General features: G+C 42.4%; 1 protein-coding gene across 3 annotated transcripts in view; it reads right to left on the bottom strand.

Moving 5' to 3' along the window:
- Window positions 1-217: 217 nt before the first annotated feature.
- HEPHL1 (hephaestin like 1) overlaps window positions 218-18,188 on the bottom strand; it is a 31,741-nt gene continuing 13,770 nt past the window's right edge. For 2 of the 3 annotated variants that reach the window (XM_072927191.1, XM_072927195.1), the window contains 15 exons: window positions 17,760-17,928; window positions 16,946-17,082; window positions 16,656-16,787; window positions 13,974-14,185; window positions 13,408-13,558; window positions 11,379-11,591; window positions 9,767-9,980; window positions 8,066-8,205; window positions 7,484-7,624; window positions 4,288-4,394; window positions 3,577-3,799; window positions 2,697-2,836; window positions 1,950-2,109; window positions 575-667; window positions 218-496 (listed from right to left, as the gene is read on the bottom strand). In XM_072927191.1, the coding sequence (XP_072783292.1) occupies window positions 294-496; window positions 575-667; window positions 1,950-2,109; window positions 2,697-2,836; window positions 3,577-3,799; window positions 4,288-4,394; window positions 7,484-7,624; window positions 8,066-8,205; window positions 9,767-9,980; window positions 11,379-11,591; window positions 13,408-13,558; window positions 13,974-14,185; window positions 16,656-16,787; window positions 16,946-17,082; window positions 17,760-17,928 (2,435 nt within the window). In that variant the 3' untranslated portion in view covers window positions 218-293. The remainder of the gene's footprint in view (window positions 497-574; window positions 668-1,949; window positions 2,110-2,696; window positions 2,837-3,576; window positions 3,800-4,287; window positions 4,395-7,483; window positions 7,625-8,065; window positions 8,206-9,766; window positions 9,981-11,378; window positions 11,592-13,407; window positions 13,559-13,973; window positions 14,186-16,655; window positions 16,788-16,945; window positions 17,083-17,759; window positions 17,929-18,188) is intronic. The other variant, XM_072927194.1, reaches the window with a different exon arrangement.

The following is an 18,188-nucleotide window of genomic DNA, read 5'->3' as shown; positions in this document are numbered from 1 at the left end:
GCTGCTCTGCTCAGCTGCCAGATTGGATCTTGGACAGAGCTCATCTGAACCCAGGGGGGTGGAAATGGTGATGGGGGGTACCTGGCTCTCAGAACTGAGCCCTACAGCTCATGTTCATTCTTATGGGCACTGGCCATGGGGTAGGACTGTCAGCATATGCCCTGCTCCAGTTTTATTAGCAGCATGTTGCCTGGCAGTATTAGATTAATGGTCAGACTCAATATTTTAGAGGTTTTATGGTTCTATGTTGTGAAATCCAGTGAGTCCCTGTGAACAATATTAAAAGTGGGGATTTACAGGGAATCTGCCAGAAGTGCACTTTTATCATCCAGAGCTGTGTAATGGATTCTGTTTCCTTGGTGGGTTATGAAGCAGAAGAAGATTAATGCTGTTGACAGTAGAACAAGTCCAATGCAAAAAAAAGCTGCGAGTATCAGGCTGGCTTCTCCAGGATTCAAAGTTTTGCCAAAAAAATTGCCCACTTTGTTGTTGTAATCTGTTAAAAGAGAGTCACTAATGAGAAATCTACACATCAATCTGAAGAGTTTTAAATGGCATTTTAAAAAATCCTTACCCTTTGCAATGGTTTCATTTGTTGCAGTAGTTTTATTGTATGTTCCAGTTGTGTGCCCTCCTTCTGAAGGAACTTCCCACTCTTCTCTCTCTTCTCAGGGTGAAAAAAAAATCATAGTTATGTCAGAAGCCTTAATAAATATTTTTTTCCTCTTTTGAAAAATTAGAGTTAACTTTAGTTCATTATTTCTACCTTGTGATTATATCATCACAACTGTTCCTCTGGGCAGCTCCATGGGCAACATTTCCCTTCTCTGTAGGCATCTCTGTTACTCCCCTACTTACTGTAGTGATGGGACAAGGAGTAACTTTTAAACTGAAAGAGGGTAGATTTTGGGTGGGATATAAAGAACGCACTTGTTATGATGAGGGTGGTGAGGCATTGTCACAGGTTGCCCAGAGAAGGTGTGGATGCCTCATCCCTGCAAGTGTGCGAGGCCAGGCTGGATGGAGCCTTGAACAGCCTGGTCTGGTGGAAGGTGTCCCTGTCCATGGCAGGGGTATTGGAACAAGATGATCTTTAAGGTCCCTTCCAACCCAAACCATTCCATGATTCAGTTCTGCATTTATTTGTCTGTTTGAAATCTCACAGCCCACATGAATATATGGAATCAAACAAATTCATGATATCCAAGGAAGGAGAATTTTGGCTACATTTGGCATCTACATTTGTCATCGTGTTGCTACAGGGTTATAGGTATGAGGTGTGCCTACTGGCACAAGTTTCAATTCTTGTAGAGGAGTGTGGCCAGCACAGTGGGGACCTTTGTGGGAGATGCTAGATCCAGATGTTTAGTGAAGTAATGTGATGTGGAGAGGCTCACAAAACGCTTTCGGCTTCACTCATATGTGTTGAAAGAGACAACTACCACTCAAAAATTTGCCAACTTTTTTTGGTCAAGAGATCACCTATTTCTTGGACAAGATGAACAACCATTTTCTGGAGCTCCTTTTATCCCAGCTGGTGTCTGCCTGTGCAGGGAGGAGCCCAAACAGCTCTGCAAGTCACCAGGGGTCACAGGAAGGAACCAGCACCATGCCAGACTGTAGGCCCTCCCACACAGTGTGGCAAAAAGGCTGAAAAATGACTTTGCAGATGTTTTATGTGCTACCTTTAAATGACAAACGGTCCCTAGCCTGCCACTGTCTCAGAAGGGCACTTGTGAAGCACCAACTGCTTTCAAGTTGCAGCAAAGTGCACCAAAGATTGCCATGTCATTAGGGATGTTTGTCCTGTCTCATCACTGCTAGCTGGCCATGGCAGTGCAGGTGCTTCCCATCAGTGCCCAGGTGAGCTCTCTTCCTTTCATCCCTGCCTTCCATCCAACTGTGCTGCAGCACCACCTCTGAGTCCTAGGATATTTCTGATACTGCACCTGACTTATTGATGGTGTAGGTCGTCTCCATGCCAGCATGGATGTGATCGGCCACGTGACAGTGCAGAAGCCACGTTCCAGGGTTTTCTGCTACGAGTTCAACTGTCTGGAAAGTCCCAGGGAAAAGGTCATATACATCTCCTCTGTGGTCCTTGTCTGTCTGTGGCAAAGCAAAACCAGAATTGTGAGAGTCATGCCTCAAATACTCCCCCATGGACACTGAAATATTCCAGTTAGACTTCCAGCTCCTTTAGGCAGATCAAATGCTTCTTGTACATTTCTAGTGAGCATCATCCAGAGAAACTGAGGTCTGTGGACACCTCTTATTTAATCCATTATACAACAACAGCAGACCCCTCCTTATGACTCCAGCTGTTGGTTGAGCAAAGATGTTTCTTTGTAAGAGATTTTTCAGGTAGTGAGTGGCAAACTGTCACAGCATAAAACCATACTTTAACTTGGTATAACTCTAATTTCCTCCTTGTGTCTTCCCTTGCACCTATGGTTAATCACATATTTTAGCCCACCTAAACATGTCCTCTACTAGGGTAATAGAAGCTTTGCAAGTATCTCATTCATTTTGTATTTCCTTCAAATGCAAAAGTCCCACCAACCTCAGCATCAGCCCAGGGCTCTGTGCCTAAGTGACAAAACCAGACTGGAAATATGGATTTTGTTTCTTTGTTTGTTTTTCTCATAAATTTCCCGTAACACTATAAAAGTTTCACTTTAATTGATTTTACCAACCTTGAAGATGAAGGTCTGTGCGTGGAAGTGAACTGTGTGGATATCCACTTCATTGCCCATTCCTATCAAATACCAGTTTGTCCTGTCACCTTCATTCATCGTTAGACCCAAGAGACTGTTGTAAATCTTCCCATTGATTGCTGGAAGAATGACAAAATAGGAATTATTAATAATTTGCCAGAGTATGGGTTATTATAACCTCTACGTCAGGCACCCTTTGCACTTTGAGGGGAGAAGGAGTGCTCAGGCAGAGAGGCAACAGGCATGTGTGGTCAGGACAACTGCTGTCCCTAGTGACCACTGCCACTGCAGGGAGACAGTCATGCTTTTGTTTCAGTTTCCAATTTGTGTAAGTATACATCAGCAAACATCTTTCTGTCTTAGAGAGCATCAAACTGGTTTTTTACTGGTTGATATTGAACTCCTGAGCAAACTGGATTTATACTGAGAAGCTACATGGAAAAAGAGGGAATAGAATTCTTGCCTAAAATGGGTATCAACTGTAGAAAGAAAAGATTGCTTTGCCAGGGCTGTGTGTCCCCATCCAGACTATTCAGCCTGGCTCCTGGACTGGCTGCAAATATAGCCACAGTTTTAAAATATCATCCCTATGCTCCTAAAAAACAAGCCTTGGAGGAATACAGCTCCCAAATGGCAAGGGAATCTTGGCAGGGCAGCCTCTTCCCAAAAGTATAAAAGTAAACTATCTTGTTAGAAAAATATCTTGGCTGGACCTTGTGAAATCTTTTTGTTTCCAGCACTGCAGTTTATGACGTTGTCACATGGCTGGGTAACTTCAGGCTGAGTCCGATGTCTTCCTAAAAGGGCTGTGAAAAATAAACCTCTTTCCTCTTGGCTGCTGCCGCCGAGTCCTACATACCATGCTTGCTATTGCCGTCTTCGAAATTCTCAGTGGAATTAAAATCATCAGGATTCTTATGAAGGTATGTTTCAATATTTTCTTTCAAATACCAGGATTCATTTTCATCAAACACCATAAACAGAAGAGTAAATTCACGATCGATGTCTTTCCTTAGACCTCTTTCATCTAAAGTTCCTTTTCTGCAAACTACAAGAGGCCCAATCAGACCACTGTATGTGTCCTGAAATGAAATAAATATATGTTACAGATTTTCAGTTCATCCAGTTATGAAATAGATACAGATTAACTGAAGAGTAAATTGCTTTTTCCTATCAGATGAGGAAAAAAATGAGACTGATTAAAAACTTCTTTCTCCGTGTGTCTCTCTGGTAATTTACCAAAGCAATGACATCCAGTGGTCCCTTTCAACCTTACTCATTCTGTGTTTCTGTGGTTTTGTGTAATGTTTTGTCTTTATGCCAAATCCTTTCAATTATTCTTTAAGGAGGAAATCACACCACAGTGGCATATGCCTTGGAATTTCTGTAGATTAAATTACTCAGGCATGTGCAACCGTTAGTAAAGAGTTCAAAGCATCTAGCCGTGTAAATGGTTCCTCTAGCCTGTGGTCCTCTCCCAGCTGAGAAGGAGGATCCTTTCAGAAACATTACACAAGGCACGACGTGTTAGCCAAAGCAACGCAAGCTTTCATGGCCATTTCTTGGTTACCTTAACAAAATTTGCTGTTGAATAATAAACCCAAGTGATACAATTGGGATCTGTTTTGCCAGGACCGGATCGTTCTGGGACGTTCCACCTGTAGGTGTTTATTTCCCCTAAAACAGAGAGAGAACAATTTTACCTTGAGCAGCTAAGTATTAGTGTTTTGAATAGTATCTGACTGAGACCTCCTATCCTCCTCATCAAACAATTGTCTGTATCAAAACTACCTGTGGAAGCATGCAGCAATGGGATAGGGATCTGACTGTGCCTTCCAGGAGGCCAGTGAGGTTCCAGTGGTATTAAGGCAGATTGCTCCAGAAAATAAGATCTGCAAATGATACTGACAAAAGGGGCACCCCACAGAAGGAAGTTTACAGACAAGACTCTTCATCTTTCCCCTTGGCAAAACTTGTAGTAATTAAATTATTTTGGCTGCTGATGCTTAAGGTCAGTTGAGGCATTGGGAGTCAAGCCCAGAAAATGTTTCTTGGACCTTCTCATGGAAAAGGGCAAAAAGAAGTGGCAGTTGCCACTGGGATTTTGCAGAGGGAGCTGCAGAAATGTGTCAGCTGGGGGCCCAGATAGGAGAGCTGGATATGTGCCAACCTGCTGTCTGGGAGCAGCAGGGGGGTTCTTTTCTCTTCCACATAAGACCTTGCTCCACAGCAATTACCAGATAACCTCTATCCCTTCCCAAATGTCATCATCTCTGCCACATCCTCCCTGAGCAGAAATTCCCTGACCCCTGATTTAAAAAAAAACTGTAACAAAAGGATGAGGAAGTGATCTATTTGGGTGAGGCTCATTTCTTCACGCTGGACACAAACATCTGTGTTCAGATGAACTGGCTGTGCTGTGCTTCCTTGCTTTGCTTTTTGCTGGTACTTCAGGAAAGGGTAGGAGACCAAGATGTGGTCAACACCTTGCCCTTTTAAGTGGTGGAGAAATGTGGAACCAATCAATCTCTGTCCCAAAAGTCTCTCAGGGTGACAACAGCCAAGAGCATCGTGGGACATGCTATGAGTCAGATGAAAACCAGGAAATCACAGGACCATGGTTTTAGTACAGCAGCAACCCAACGGCTGCCAATAGCTGTGAACATCTAGACAAGGAGAGTTTTCAAGCTGAAAGGGCTGGGAAGTGACTGAACCTAGTCTGTGTGTCACTGAGCCACTACACTGTTCATGCACCATGCAACAGTGGGTTTTAATTGTACAGCGGTAAATGCAAAAACAAAAAAGTGGTGACTCTCAACTCCCATACAATATGAGATGGGTCTCATGTGAGTATTTCTATAGCATTTACTCTTACGGGATAAGCATCGTGTCATGGAGACATTAAGTCCATGTCATGGAGACATAGGCCAGGGAATGGTTTCTCATCCACCTGTATCTAACCTACATGTCATCACCTCTTTTTAGAGGGTGTGCTCTGAGAAGGGAGGCTGGTCATGGTACTCCACCCCTTCCTTGCTTTTTCCTCCTCAGCTCAGCATGTTTGGAGGCTGTAGACAGAAAAAATCTCCACCCTACTTTAAAAAGCTGACACACTTCAGAAGGCATTGAAGACTGATCTTTGAAGTGCAAATAAGGCATAACCCCTGAAAAAAGCAATGAACATGAGGAAATATTGATGGTTTTCCCCTTTTTTCCTTCTGGGTAATTGGAAGAATGGTCAGGGAGAGAACAAAGTTGCGGCAGATGAGAGCTGGTTTAGCATAGGTTGCTATGGATATGCATCCATTTACCATGCCCCCCACAGTTTCTTTAGGACCTGGCAGTGCTCTCAGAAGTACAGTTTGTCATGATGCAAGTCTGTCTGATGACTGATTTGGCATTTAGTAGAATTAGACAGTCTTTGGCAAGTTTGGTGTGAGCAGTCCAGCATGGCCTAGGAAGAAAGACAGTGAGGATTTCTTGGTGATGCTAGTGGGGACTGAGGTGTCCAGAAATTTTTCTTATTTTCAGGGATTTAATTTCTATGTTAACTGCTCTTTCCAAACTCCTAAGGAAAATTCAGTCCTTAGACCTTGCTGAAGAATGCTTTTGGCCTACTCTCAAACACAGACACCTTCTCTCATCACACTCATCCCAAGCCTGCTCCCATGTGGACACAGGAGACATGACAGTAGTGTTCCCGTTGTTGCATCTCAAACGCCAGCCTAACAGTGTCAACAACATCTTAGAGCAAATAACAAAACAAGGGAATTGTATATAAATTCCTTTTCTTTCCCCTTCCTCATGTATTAATCTCAGGTATAGATTCATCAAACTCCAGCAAGGCAGGCTCAAATATGTTGGCTCATATTTGGACATGAGTTTCTGTGTATTTCTACTGTACTGACACAGCTGCTCACAGCAAAGAAATTTCAGCTTGCAAAGAGCTTTATTACATCAAATTTTCTTTAAATTTGGTTTCACACTGAAGTTCACAAATACCGCAAAAAAAAATGCATGGGTGTTGGAAAGCAAAGGTGGGTACATTTTGGATTGACTACAATGCCTGAGTTTGGCTTCCTCCTTAGAACATAAACCAAACAAAAAATTGAAGTTCAAAAAGTTAAACAGGAATTTTTCTAGATGAAAAACTGTTTTCCGCTGTTTTCCTCACTAGAAACTGAGGCATATTTGGTACACTTTTCCAAACATTTTGCACGACAGCTACATTTGGCATTTTATGCATGATTCTGAATGCAAATGCCAATTATCTGTAGCTTGAGGCTACAGATAATTGGCATTTTGCAGACCAAGTATTAACAAGGCAGACCTAGTATTAACAAGACAGACCTAATATTAACATCTGCAATTCTTACCTCTGAATTTGAAAGTTTTTAAAACATTGTTAGAGTGTCAGTCTGGAGCCAAATGCAGCACTGACTCACATTTCTCTTGCTATGATTATGGGCCTGCTTCTCTCTCTCTTGGAGGTAGTCTAGTGATATTACATTCCTGGTTCTACCCCTGATAGGAATGAACGCTCATTCTCTGCCCAAACATGCCCATTTGATCAAGAACCTACATGTCTAGCAACTCAGAACTGTAGCTGAGTAAGTGTTGAGCATATTATGCCTGAGAGAACATACAGATATGGGCAAGTTTGAAAGAGAGATTATCATTAATGTGCTAAAATGGTTTTATGTACAGCCTCTGTAGCTCAAAGAAAAGAAGAGGGGAAAAAAAAAAAAAAAAAAGGGGAGCCTTACCAGGGAGGGTAATTGGTGTATCAAGCTGTTCTTCACATCCAACCTCTTCTACACCATGTGCACTTATTGAATAAGGCCTGCTGGCTTTGTTCTTAAATACGATCAGTACGGAGTCCCCGACCTCAGCATGGAGTAACGGCCCTAAATTTGAACAGAAGATGCCAGTGTTTAATGCTGCTTTTCTGAATTCAACAAACTTTCAATAGCTTGGCCTAGAAGTAGAGCCAAGGTCTCTATCAAAACGTTTGTGCTTTTCTGTTCTTCCTGGAATAGTGTCTTAATCTGTTTACAAGAGTCTCCCCCACATTACAAGCTCTGAAGCTAAGGTGAATCCTGGAATTATAGCCATTATAGCACTCCTTAGGATACTCCTTATTCATGTACAAGAATGAATTCTTTAATTTGGAAAGGATCTTTACACTCAGTAGTTTATATAAATAGTGTATAAAATCACTGATATCTGGAATAGGCTCCACTGATCCATATTTTCCATCTTCAAAAAGCTAGAAAACATCTTAGTTTTTGGAAAGCAATCCTCTCCCTGACCACAGGCTTGGTCTATGAGACATGAGAGCTACTTGCCCAGGATTTCCAAGTGTTCCTCCTCTTCTGTCCTCACTTTGCGCTGTGTGAAGTTGCCACTTGTGTACTCCCTGTAAACCACCTTCTTGTATTTTGAACCGATCAGGTCCTCTGCTTGGCTCAGAAAAACATGCCCATAGCTGCAAAATAAAAAGGCAATAAAAGCACTAAAGTGTACATAGCTGAAAGCTAGTTAACTGTTGTGTTATTCATAACAGATTCAATGAGAATATATAGCTTGAGCCAATGTGCTGATGGATGTGAAGGCCCTGAAAGATGCAAGAGGTTTTGAATAGCAAGAGTGATAATCACTGTATGCACACCCCCTTCAAACAGGTAAAGCTGAGGATAAGTTGCACTCTCCAAGAATTTTGGGAAGACAAATCCTTCACCAGAGCTGGAGCAGGGGTGAAGTGTGAGATGAGAGTGGTTTCAGCTACCCTCTCCAGCTGCATCGTTCACTGCAATAAAAGATACTGCCTGTCCCTGGAAACCTGAGTCCTCTTGTCATGATGGCTGCTTTTGCTATCTTGGCTATCAGCCACGGGAAGATGGTAAACAAATCTTGACCTTCAGAAACAAATGCCATCATCTGAGAAAAGAAGGAGGTGCTTTGCCCTTCCCTCTTGCTGCTTTGTACTGCACAGGTTGGATGCTTTCCCAGCATGATGATAAAAGGAGAAATGTATTTTCCATTCTACACCTGGAAGTGGATGCTTTCCAGGTTTAGCCCAGTTTGTTGCTGCTCCCATGGGATTCCAGAGGGCTGACTTGCCGGCAGAGGACACTCACAGCCCGCTGTGCATCTGAGCGTTCACCCTCTTCTGGGAGCAGCCTCTCCTGGCAGCTCATTTCCAAGATGCCCGTGGCAGGGGAGTTGCAAGGCTGGCTCACAATACACTAAATAAAACCAAAAAACTGCCCAAGGGATACTGCTTACTGTGTAGTAAGCTGTGTGTGCAATAGCAGCCTTTGACAGTACTGGAGTTTGTGTTTTCTTTAAACTCACATCATCACCTGTGACTCTTCAGGTGTGTTTTTTACAGACTCCTCTTCCTCTGTACAAAGAGCATTTTCACAGATGTTTTTCTAAGGTTTATTTTTGACATATGTTCCTTTTTGCTTCTCTTTCTCAGAGACCAGTCAATGCAATATGATCTGGAATGCGTATTTTTTTCACAGGTTTTTTATTCCTTAAAACACAGTACAGTGATTCAGTTGCAGGGTGATGTATGTTCTGATCTTTTCAGGGGATCTAGGGGTTACCATGCTGCAGTAAAGCAGGCTCAGCAACCCCATCATGCATTTGCATTGCCTACAGGAGCTCACATCTGGAATAGGTGCCTGACTTTCTCCTCTACGAAAACAGAAGTCTGGGATGGCAAGGCTGGGGAGAGTAAGGGAGAGGAGGGGGTTGGGGCGCATCATTGTAAGGTTGAGCCAGGGCTGGAACACAAACTTGGAAGCCTTCTTGAATTCAACAGCATTACAAGACGCTCTGAAATGAAAGCATTTGAATCTGGTGCCTACGAACTAGTCTATACTGAGAGGCTGTGACTTTGCAAATACATTTTCTCATATTATGTTTGATGAAGAGTTCCTCCTAAAAAATACAAGCCTGGCATCATGAAATGCTGCTTCAAAGTTTCCCCTCCACTATAAGTGTGTCCTGTGCCCACAACTGTTTTTTGAGTTGGGTACCTTTCCTCATAGCTGCTGATGTTGTAAACCTTTGGTGCTGAGCTCTTATTTGAGGCATAGTCCCACTCAACCTCCTCTGCTGCAATGTAGTAGAGCCTCATGGCTCCATGCTGCTGCTGGGCTCGGGTGGTGCTGCGGCAACTGCTGACCTCGTAGAGATGTTTCATCCCACCAACAAAGTGATCAAAAGTCCTGCAAACCACTTTGAATGTGCCTGCAAAGAAAAGCATGTGACAGTTAAGCAATTAAAAAACCTAACAAGCGTCTGGGCAAATTAGGTCCTGTGTACATCTCTGATCTGTCCTCAGGTAATCCTAATGTACAATGCTGTATGGAAAGTCAAGCAAGGGGATGTTAAAATAGAATGATAGAATATTATAGGCTGGAAAAGACCTATTATCAAGCCAAGATTATCAAGCCAGCCATTAACCCAGCACTGTTAAGTCTACCACTAAACCATGTCCCTAAATGCCATCTCTACAATCTTTTAAATACGTCCAGGGACTGTGACTCCACCACTTCCTGGGCAGCCTGCTCCAATGAGCTAAAACTCTCTGATGCAACCTGAGGTTGTTTCCTCTTTTCCTGTCACTTGTTGCTAGTGACAAGTGGGAGAGGAAACGAACACCCAGGTAGTTATAGAGAGTGAGAACTTTAAATTTTATATTTAATAATTTGTAATGAGAATTTTAAATTTAAAATTTAAAAAATTAAATTTATTTAAATAAGTTATTTATTTAATTAAAATAAAATGCACTGATGATTGTAAATATCTGGTAATTCATTATATTTCCCTTATTGCTGGTAGAAAGTTACTCAAAAATTAATAATCTTTTAGAATAATTGTTTTGTTGAGTCCTACAGTGAAATTTCATGAGAGATAGTGGAAATGTTTGGGATTTGTATAAGAAAAAATTCAGTTTTCTTACAGCATCTGCAACAGAGGTCTAGCTTGGCACATATACAACTCCAATGCACATTTCTATCAGGTGCCCTGGCCATGGATGGCCCTTGGCATAGTCTTGTACAACCCAGATGACTCTGTTAATTTAAAGAGAGTTGCACCAATGCAAAGCAAGGTAATGTTGTACTTTGTATTATGAAGATTATTTGGTGTCTCCAGCAAACTACTCACGCTCTCCTAGTTTGAAGTATGAATCACTGGATTATCCATGAGATTTAAAAGTTCCTTTAATTTATAAGCTTCTGAAGAAACTCCTAAAGACTGACTAGTACTGAAAAGCTTTTGTTGAAGTCCTAAAGTACCTTAAATGATGCTGACTATCCACATGGCAGTGAATTAGCTTTTCTAAAAAAGTCTGTTTGGAGAATTATAAAATTCTATATATAGCATCCTGTTAGTTATCTCTCTGCCTGCTGCTCTGCCCATCCCCAGGTCATTAAAGCCTCTGGTTTTTGGTGCACATGCATATTTGATTTATACACCTTGTCAGAAAAGTGATCCAGCCTGAATTCTCAGCTATGCTGGGTCCCCAGGGTCTCTCTCCATGCTTTTGGCCTCCTTGTGCAGAGCAGAGCTTCTCACTGTCTGTTATTTTGGCTCACTGGTATCTGCAAGCGCCACACAACCAGAATCAGTTCATGAACATACCCACACGGTCTGGCTGCATTAGTGCTGTAGCTGATAAATGCGGAAACAAGGCCAGCCCATCCCTTGTTGTCCCTCTCAAGTCGATGGTGTTTCCTTGGAAATGAACCCCATGCATGTCGTAGTGACTGCCCAGCCCAATGAGGTGCCAGGAGACCTTGTCATTCTTGCACATGGTCAGGCCTGGCAGATTGCCATACAAGTAGCCATTGACAGCTGCAGGAGAAGGAAAAAATCCTGGTTAGCAGCAGGTCCACAGAAATGTATCACAGAGCATCCTACCACCTACCTGGCCAGAGACTCACGACTCAGCAAGTCACTAAAGGGGCATTTTGTGAAGGAAAGGCAGCATTGGAGAGCACCAAATTAACATCGAAATACTATTCCTATAAACTCACAACTTCTACCTCTTTAGTTTTAGCCTGTAAAATCTTTCAATAGCACTTTGCAGTGATGTAGCATTCATCCTCCGAGCTTTTGAGTGCACCTCCTAGACACCAGCCAAGTGTACAAATTTGGTACCTCCTTTCAGCCTGGAGAATGTGTAACCATGTCATTAAGGCTATGGAGAAGGCCATAAAGAGTCTGAGTTACAAGGGTGTTATAAGGCAAAATTCCCTAATCCTCAAATGTTCTCTGTGATCAATGTGTGAAAGAAGCTATAAAAGAACAAAACTTCAGTATGAGATCCATCTCATAGAAGAAGAATAAAATAGATAGGTCCAAAAAGCCCCAGAGTCCTCTAACAATATATATCTAAAACAAAGGTAGGTTATGTGATTTGCTCAAGTCTGTCATTCCAGGGATACCTTGAAGGAGATCTGTTGGAACTCAAAATGTCCCTCAGACATTTTTGGAGGTCCCAGGCCTTGGTCAGAAGCATTTTAGACCCTGGCAAGCAGCTGGAAACAGCTGTGATTTTGAGTTTGAGCCATGGAATGAGTTACCAACTTTGAAGGTGGAACAAGCAGTCACAAGGGGTTAGATAGTATAGTAGAAGTAATTACAAAGTAGAGGGGAAATTTTTTTAGTATTGTACAGGGGGGTTTTAGCAGCTATATAGGGGGGTTTTTACTTTGTACATGGGGGTCAGAAGTTCTAAGATGGAGGAAAGTGGGCCTGATCCTGTTCTTCCTCCTTCTTCTTCCTTACCTCCATGTTCTTGGTGATGCTGGCACTTATGGATTGGTTTAGAGTAGAAAAGCACCTTGTAACATAGGTAGTAGGTATTGGGGAAAAGCTGTAAACATATAATACGTAATATATCATATAAAAGATAGCAGCAGCCCGGGCGGGGGAGAGAAGAAGAAGACACCAGACAGTGAGGGTGTCAGGAGTGTGTGTGCCTCTGCCTGGGCTGCTGACCAAGCAGCTTCAGCCTGTGAAGACAATCTTTTAGAAAACTAGCAATAAACTGCCTGGAGACCAAACAACAAGAGGCTGCAGAGTTTTTCTTTGGAAGCACGGGTTGGAGGAGAGACTTTACCACCCCACTGGACCCCTGAACCAGGCCAGGGGTTCCCACAGAGATCCATGCTGAAGTCAGATACTTGCATCCAGAAATGATGCAGTAAAATATTTCTGGCAACTCCCCTGGTCTTTGTGTCTCCTCTTCCAGAGGTGGTCACTGCCCAAATGGGAGATGACAGAGCAGGGCAGGTCTGCATGATTTTACTGCATGAGTCAGTGCCAAGGCCAGCCGTGAAATTTAAAACACTAGTGAACATTGGCTTCTTCCGCACCTGTCGCTGGCATTGTGCCTTTTTACAGAACTAAATACTGTATCTAAAACCAATGCTCTGTTCCCTTTTTCAAGGTGTAGTTGGTAGATGGATGCACTCATTGCTGTTGTGACTGGGGTTTCAGTGTACACTCCAAGGGCATCAGGAGCTGGCCACAGGCTGACTGACAGCTTTCTAGCTCACTCTCCAGTGCAGTGCAGAAAGCTATGAATGATGATAAAACCTGCCAACTCATCTTCCTAATATTATTGAATAAAAAGTATCATTAACAGACATTAGATATTTTGTACCATGCATTTTGTTGGATTCCATGAAATCGGCATCATTTTCATCCACTTTTGAAGGATCTCCAGTAAATGCTTCAATATTCTTGTTCAGATACCAGCTGTCATTCTCATCAAAGATTGAAAAGAGGAGGTAAAATTCTCTGTCTATTCCTTTCTGTAGACAATAAGGAAGACAAGACATAAAAAAAAAAAAACAAGTCTATTCAATAAAAATGAATAGGTTTTTATAACAAAGCTTTCTTTTCCCTGAAGCCACCTTCTTACTAAGTCTGCATAGAGACAGGAGTTGGCACCTTTTCATCAGCCAGAAGGATAAATAAAGTGTCCATTATGTGGTGTTAAAAGACTTATTATTTGCATGCAAAAGATAGAAAAGCTAGGGAAGAGACAGGATATTAGGGAATAGTGATTTTGTCTTCTTAACCATCCCCTTAGATCAGCTTTTACCCTGAGGAGTGACATTTGTTTAATCTCTGTAAACAGAGCTGGGAACTGGGCAAATTGCCTGTCTGGGAGCCCCCAGTGCAGCACCCTGCTCTTAGGGACAAGCAGATGTTCATGCTGAGCACCTGCGTCCCATCATGATTCAGGCTGTTCTTCCGACAGACCAGCAAAGGTCCCACGAGGCCAGAGTTGGTGTCCTTGACAGCATCGGTGGCTGAATAGTACAGGTAGGTCAGGCACGGGGGGTCACTCTCTGTTGGACCTCCATCTTCAGGCACCCTCCATTTGTATGTGAAGGTTTCACCTGGCTTGACGTGGGCTCCTGGCTTCAGATAGCCTGTAGAGACAAAGTTGAGATGCACCAAGATTACAGGAAGGCTTTGTCTTCCTGACTGCAAGAGTTAGATGGAAGTAGGGCATAGCTACAGATTTCTGTGGAGAAGCTCCCCTTGCCGCCACAACTCGAGCACCATCCCATAATCTGGGCAGTTATGCCATAGGAACATCTCACCCGAGTCCCATGCCATGGGGACAACCAAGCCAATTCCCCACAGAACAAGTTTAGCTGCTCCACTCAGACACCTTCTGATGCTACGTTGGATTATCTGGATTCAATCAGACAAGACGAGCAGAGTTCATCCTGGTGCTTAAATGGCTTCCTCTAATGTTTATAACTTACCTGCCCTATCATGGAATTTATCTGTGGCACAAACTCAGACTCTGCTTTTCATTAAGTGCCAAAAAATCAATTACATTAGTGAGTGGAGCTGGAGCTGTGGCTCTTTAGAAATTCAAAACAAATCTGATCCTGGTAATTATTTCTTTTTTACTTTGTAGCAGTGACAGGAGCCTTTGCCAGCATCTCCAGAGAGTGAATGATATGTTCTTTGTTGGAGGCTACTTTTAAATTTGGGCCACTGTCTGCTGCCATGCAAAGGGTGCATTTAGATTTTCTTTGACACTGAAGCATTCATTATCTATATTTTCTCAGCATGCTCAGTCTCTACTACTCCAAGAAAATCTTAGAAACTTAGAACAAGTGAAAATAGCAGTGTTACATCTGAGCACAGCTATTTGCTGTAAACCGCAGTAGAAAGCAGAGTATAGCTTCCACAGTATCCAATACTACTGGATTCATCCTGCAACAGTCCTCAATGAGGCAAACATTGACTTGGAGTCAAAAGACCTCTGAGACTGACAGGTGTCAAAAGCAACATGCAAGGGTATTTCCTGAGAGCACTGAAAAAAACCCACGTATCTACAGATATCTCTAGATGTAAGGTATTTTTATTTACAGTATTTTCACATGAGTAAGCGGCACTTAGACAATGCACAACCTCTGAAAAATTATTTACCCTCAGCATAAACCTACAGGCTCTGCATGTATACCTACAGGATTTCTGCATGTATACACCTGTCGGTAGATGTAATGGAAATCCACGGCACAAGAGTTAAAAGGCGAGAAGGAGGGGAAGACAGATTATTGATGGATCTGGAGTCAGGTTTCTCTCCAAAGACCCAGAGGTGCACCAGCTCACATGGTTGCTGAATTGCAGGTTTGGGGTTGATTTTGCTACACACTGAAGTGTGCAGTGCTGAAGGGCACCATACCAGGGACTGTTAAATGAAAGCACAACAGCTTTTCAAGCAGGAAGCTGCACGTCCATGGAAGAACTATCTCTGACGTGGGTGGCATTAGGATCTTTGCAGATAATTTCAAGGCTGAACTTAAGCCAGTTGTTTTTTTATGTTTTGCCTCCTGGTGAATTTGTTGAGTTACAAAGTCAGGAACAAGAGACAACAATTTAATAAAGCCCTTTGCATTGATTTTATTGTATGATGAGTTTTACATGTTGACCTAATTCTCTCCCAGCACGATTTTCAAAAGAGGGATTATGTCTCATGAGTTTCTTTTGATGTGTTGTAGTGGAAGCAAAGCAATTTAGGCAACAAGAAAACTACATTCCTTTTTTAGTGCTGAAAATGCACTTTTTCAGAGACCACAGCATTATCTCTGTAGATACTATGAATGTGATTCATCTCACCTTAACTGGGCCATCTCAAGCTTAGTTCCTAACTCAAACTCTAGACTTCTGTGGTGGTGGAGACAGAATCACATCTCCAGAGCGTCTTCTTGTTACTGACTCTAAAAGGTGCCTACCAATTAACATGATATTTAACATTCAATAGTTATACTTAGATTATAGACCCTGTATTTGCACAAAATGATATGAAGAATTTCATAAATGCTCCATTTCAGCAGTTATGTATTTATGAGAATTAATAAGGATTATCACTGCTTTGTGATATGTTCCAGAGAAATCACATAAAAGCTGCCTTTGAAACTATCCTGAGAGTTAAGCAAGGATAATGGCCAGCCTGGATTAGAGAATTGGGAGTGATGCAGCTGAGACCATGTGGACAGCTGTAGCCAAAGACTCAGCAGGGCCATCATGCCAGATCCTAAGAGTCATAATTCTGGAGCGTGTCCAGAGGTAATCCAGTCCTTGAAATGGAGCAATATTAGTTTAGAACTAAGAGAAATTGGATTGTCCTTGTGACTTTTATTCAACATAGGCCTCAGCTAGTTTTAGATGTCTTGTCTGGCACATATCCAAGGAGAAGAACCATCACATTTGCAGTCTGTGGAGTCCCATTGATTGTGACATGAAAGGTAGATTCAAACTAATCAAATCATCCTTTCATGCCTTAGCATCCATGAAAGGGAAAACCTGCGGACCTCAGCAGCAGATTTTTTTACTCAAGTATTACAGATATTTGAATCCAGTAGTGCAGCCAAAACTTACCATCTAAATAGGGAGCACCTTCTGACAGCTTGCTGAAGCTTACACCATGTGCCATAATGCTATAGCTTCTTCTGGCTTTGTTGGCAAAAGTAACCAGCACTGTATCTCCCACTTCAGCTTTTATAACAGGGCCTTAAAAAACAGAGTAAGGGAAGGTGTTAGAAGGACTACTCTCCAGCACATTTCTACCAAAAGAACAGAGAGCTGCATGCACTAAATTCCCCCCTCAGTCCAGGTGGTTCTACATTCAAACCTGATGTAATGACAGGAGGGGAAAATATTCACTGTACCAAGTATTCCCAGGTGTTTCATGTCCTCTGACCAAGTCTTCTTACTGAACGTTGCATCAGTATATCCCACGTAGTGAACTTTCCAGTATTGCCCTCCTATTCTGTCAGTCCCTTGTGTGAAATATGTTGCAGATTCACTGTGGAATTAGCAAATCGGACTGGTTAAATAATTGAAGGTTCAAGCAGAACTCTTCATTTCAGATAAAGTTATTACTCTAGACACAGGGAAAATGGCCCCCAAGTTACTAATCTCCATACACTTTCCTAGCACATGAAGAAAGATATTGCTGGTTTGAATTAGCCAACAAATGAGCATTCATTGTACATTGGACTTTTATGTTTAACCCTGATTTACTTAGGGAGACATCTATATCAACTTACCTTAGGGCAAGAACTGTGCACAATGTGTGTCTAATCATTGTTGGCGTTTCTGGGGGACACTATAATGCAATTTGTCTCCATCAGTAATATCTGGGGGAAAATTCTGCCACCTCTGTGGCAGCTCTGAACTGCACTGATTGTAAGTGTGAAAGCTGCCTGAAGAGCCTCGATGAAGAGTCATTAACTGTGTTGAACTTGGCGTGCCTCACTTTCCCCAGGGATTTAATGCAGTAAGATAAGTGCTTCCAGAAGGCACCTTGAAGCATCACAGTTATGCATCTAGCTTCCTGAAAAGGCTGTTTAAATCCATTCCTCCCTGCCCCTTTCAGTTAAAACTAATGACAGTGCAGGACCTAGCCCATGTGAGTCACCGGGGCAGTGTCACACAGACTCCTGAAATTAAAGCACAATGGGAGTTGACAAGAAATCTTACCTGCCAGTGGCGTTCAAACCCTGCCCAGTGAATTTATCATAACCGTCAGGTCCATAATTCCAGAGCACTTCTTCAGCAGCAATATAATATCTTCGCATATGACTGATTGATGAAGAGTGAGACAGGTTTTTCTGGCAGATCTGAACATCATATAGCGCCTCCATACCACCTGGGAGAAGAAAGAGTCTGGAGACTGTCACTGACCACCTGCAGAATCAGCAATCTCATGGATACAAATGCACATTCAAAATTCTCTGGGAGCTACATGAATTAGAAAAATTACTACAGTGAATTTCTACTTCAAAATACATTCTCTGCCTACAATGGGCCAGATACCAACACCCTTCCTTTGCAAGGTGGTACACTTTATGCAACAGGTGAAACCCACAGACATCAATGACGCTCTTTAGGGGACTTATTTACTCAACT

The sequence above is a fragment of the Taeniopygia guttata genome, chromosome 1 (assembly GCF_048771995.1).
Source record: "Taeniopygia guttata chromosome 1, bTaeGut7.mat, whole genome shotgun sequence".
NCBI lineage: Eukaryota > Metazoa > Chordata > Aves > Passeriformes > Estrildidae > Taeniopygia > Taeniopygia guttata.
Note: the sequence above shows the minus strand (reverse complement) of the source record. Positions and strands in the feature narration are given on the sequence as shown.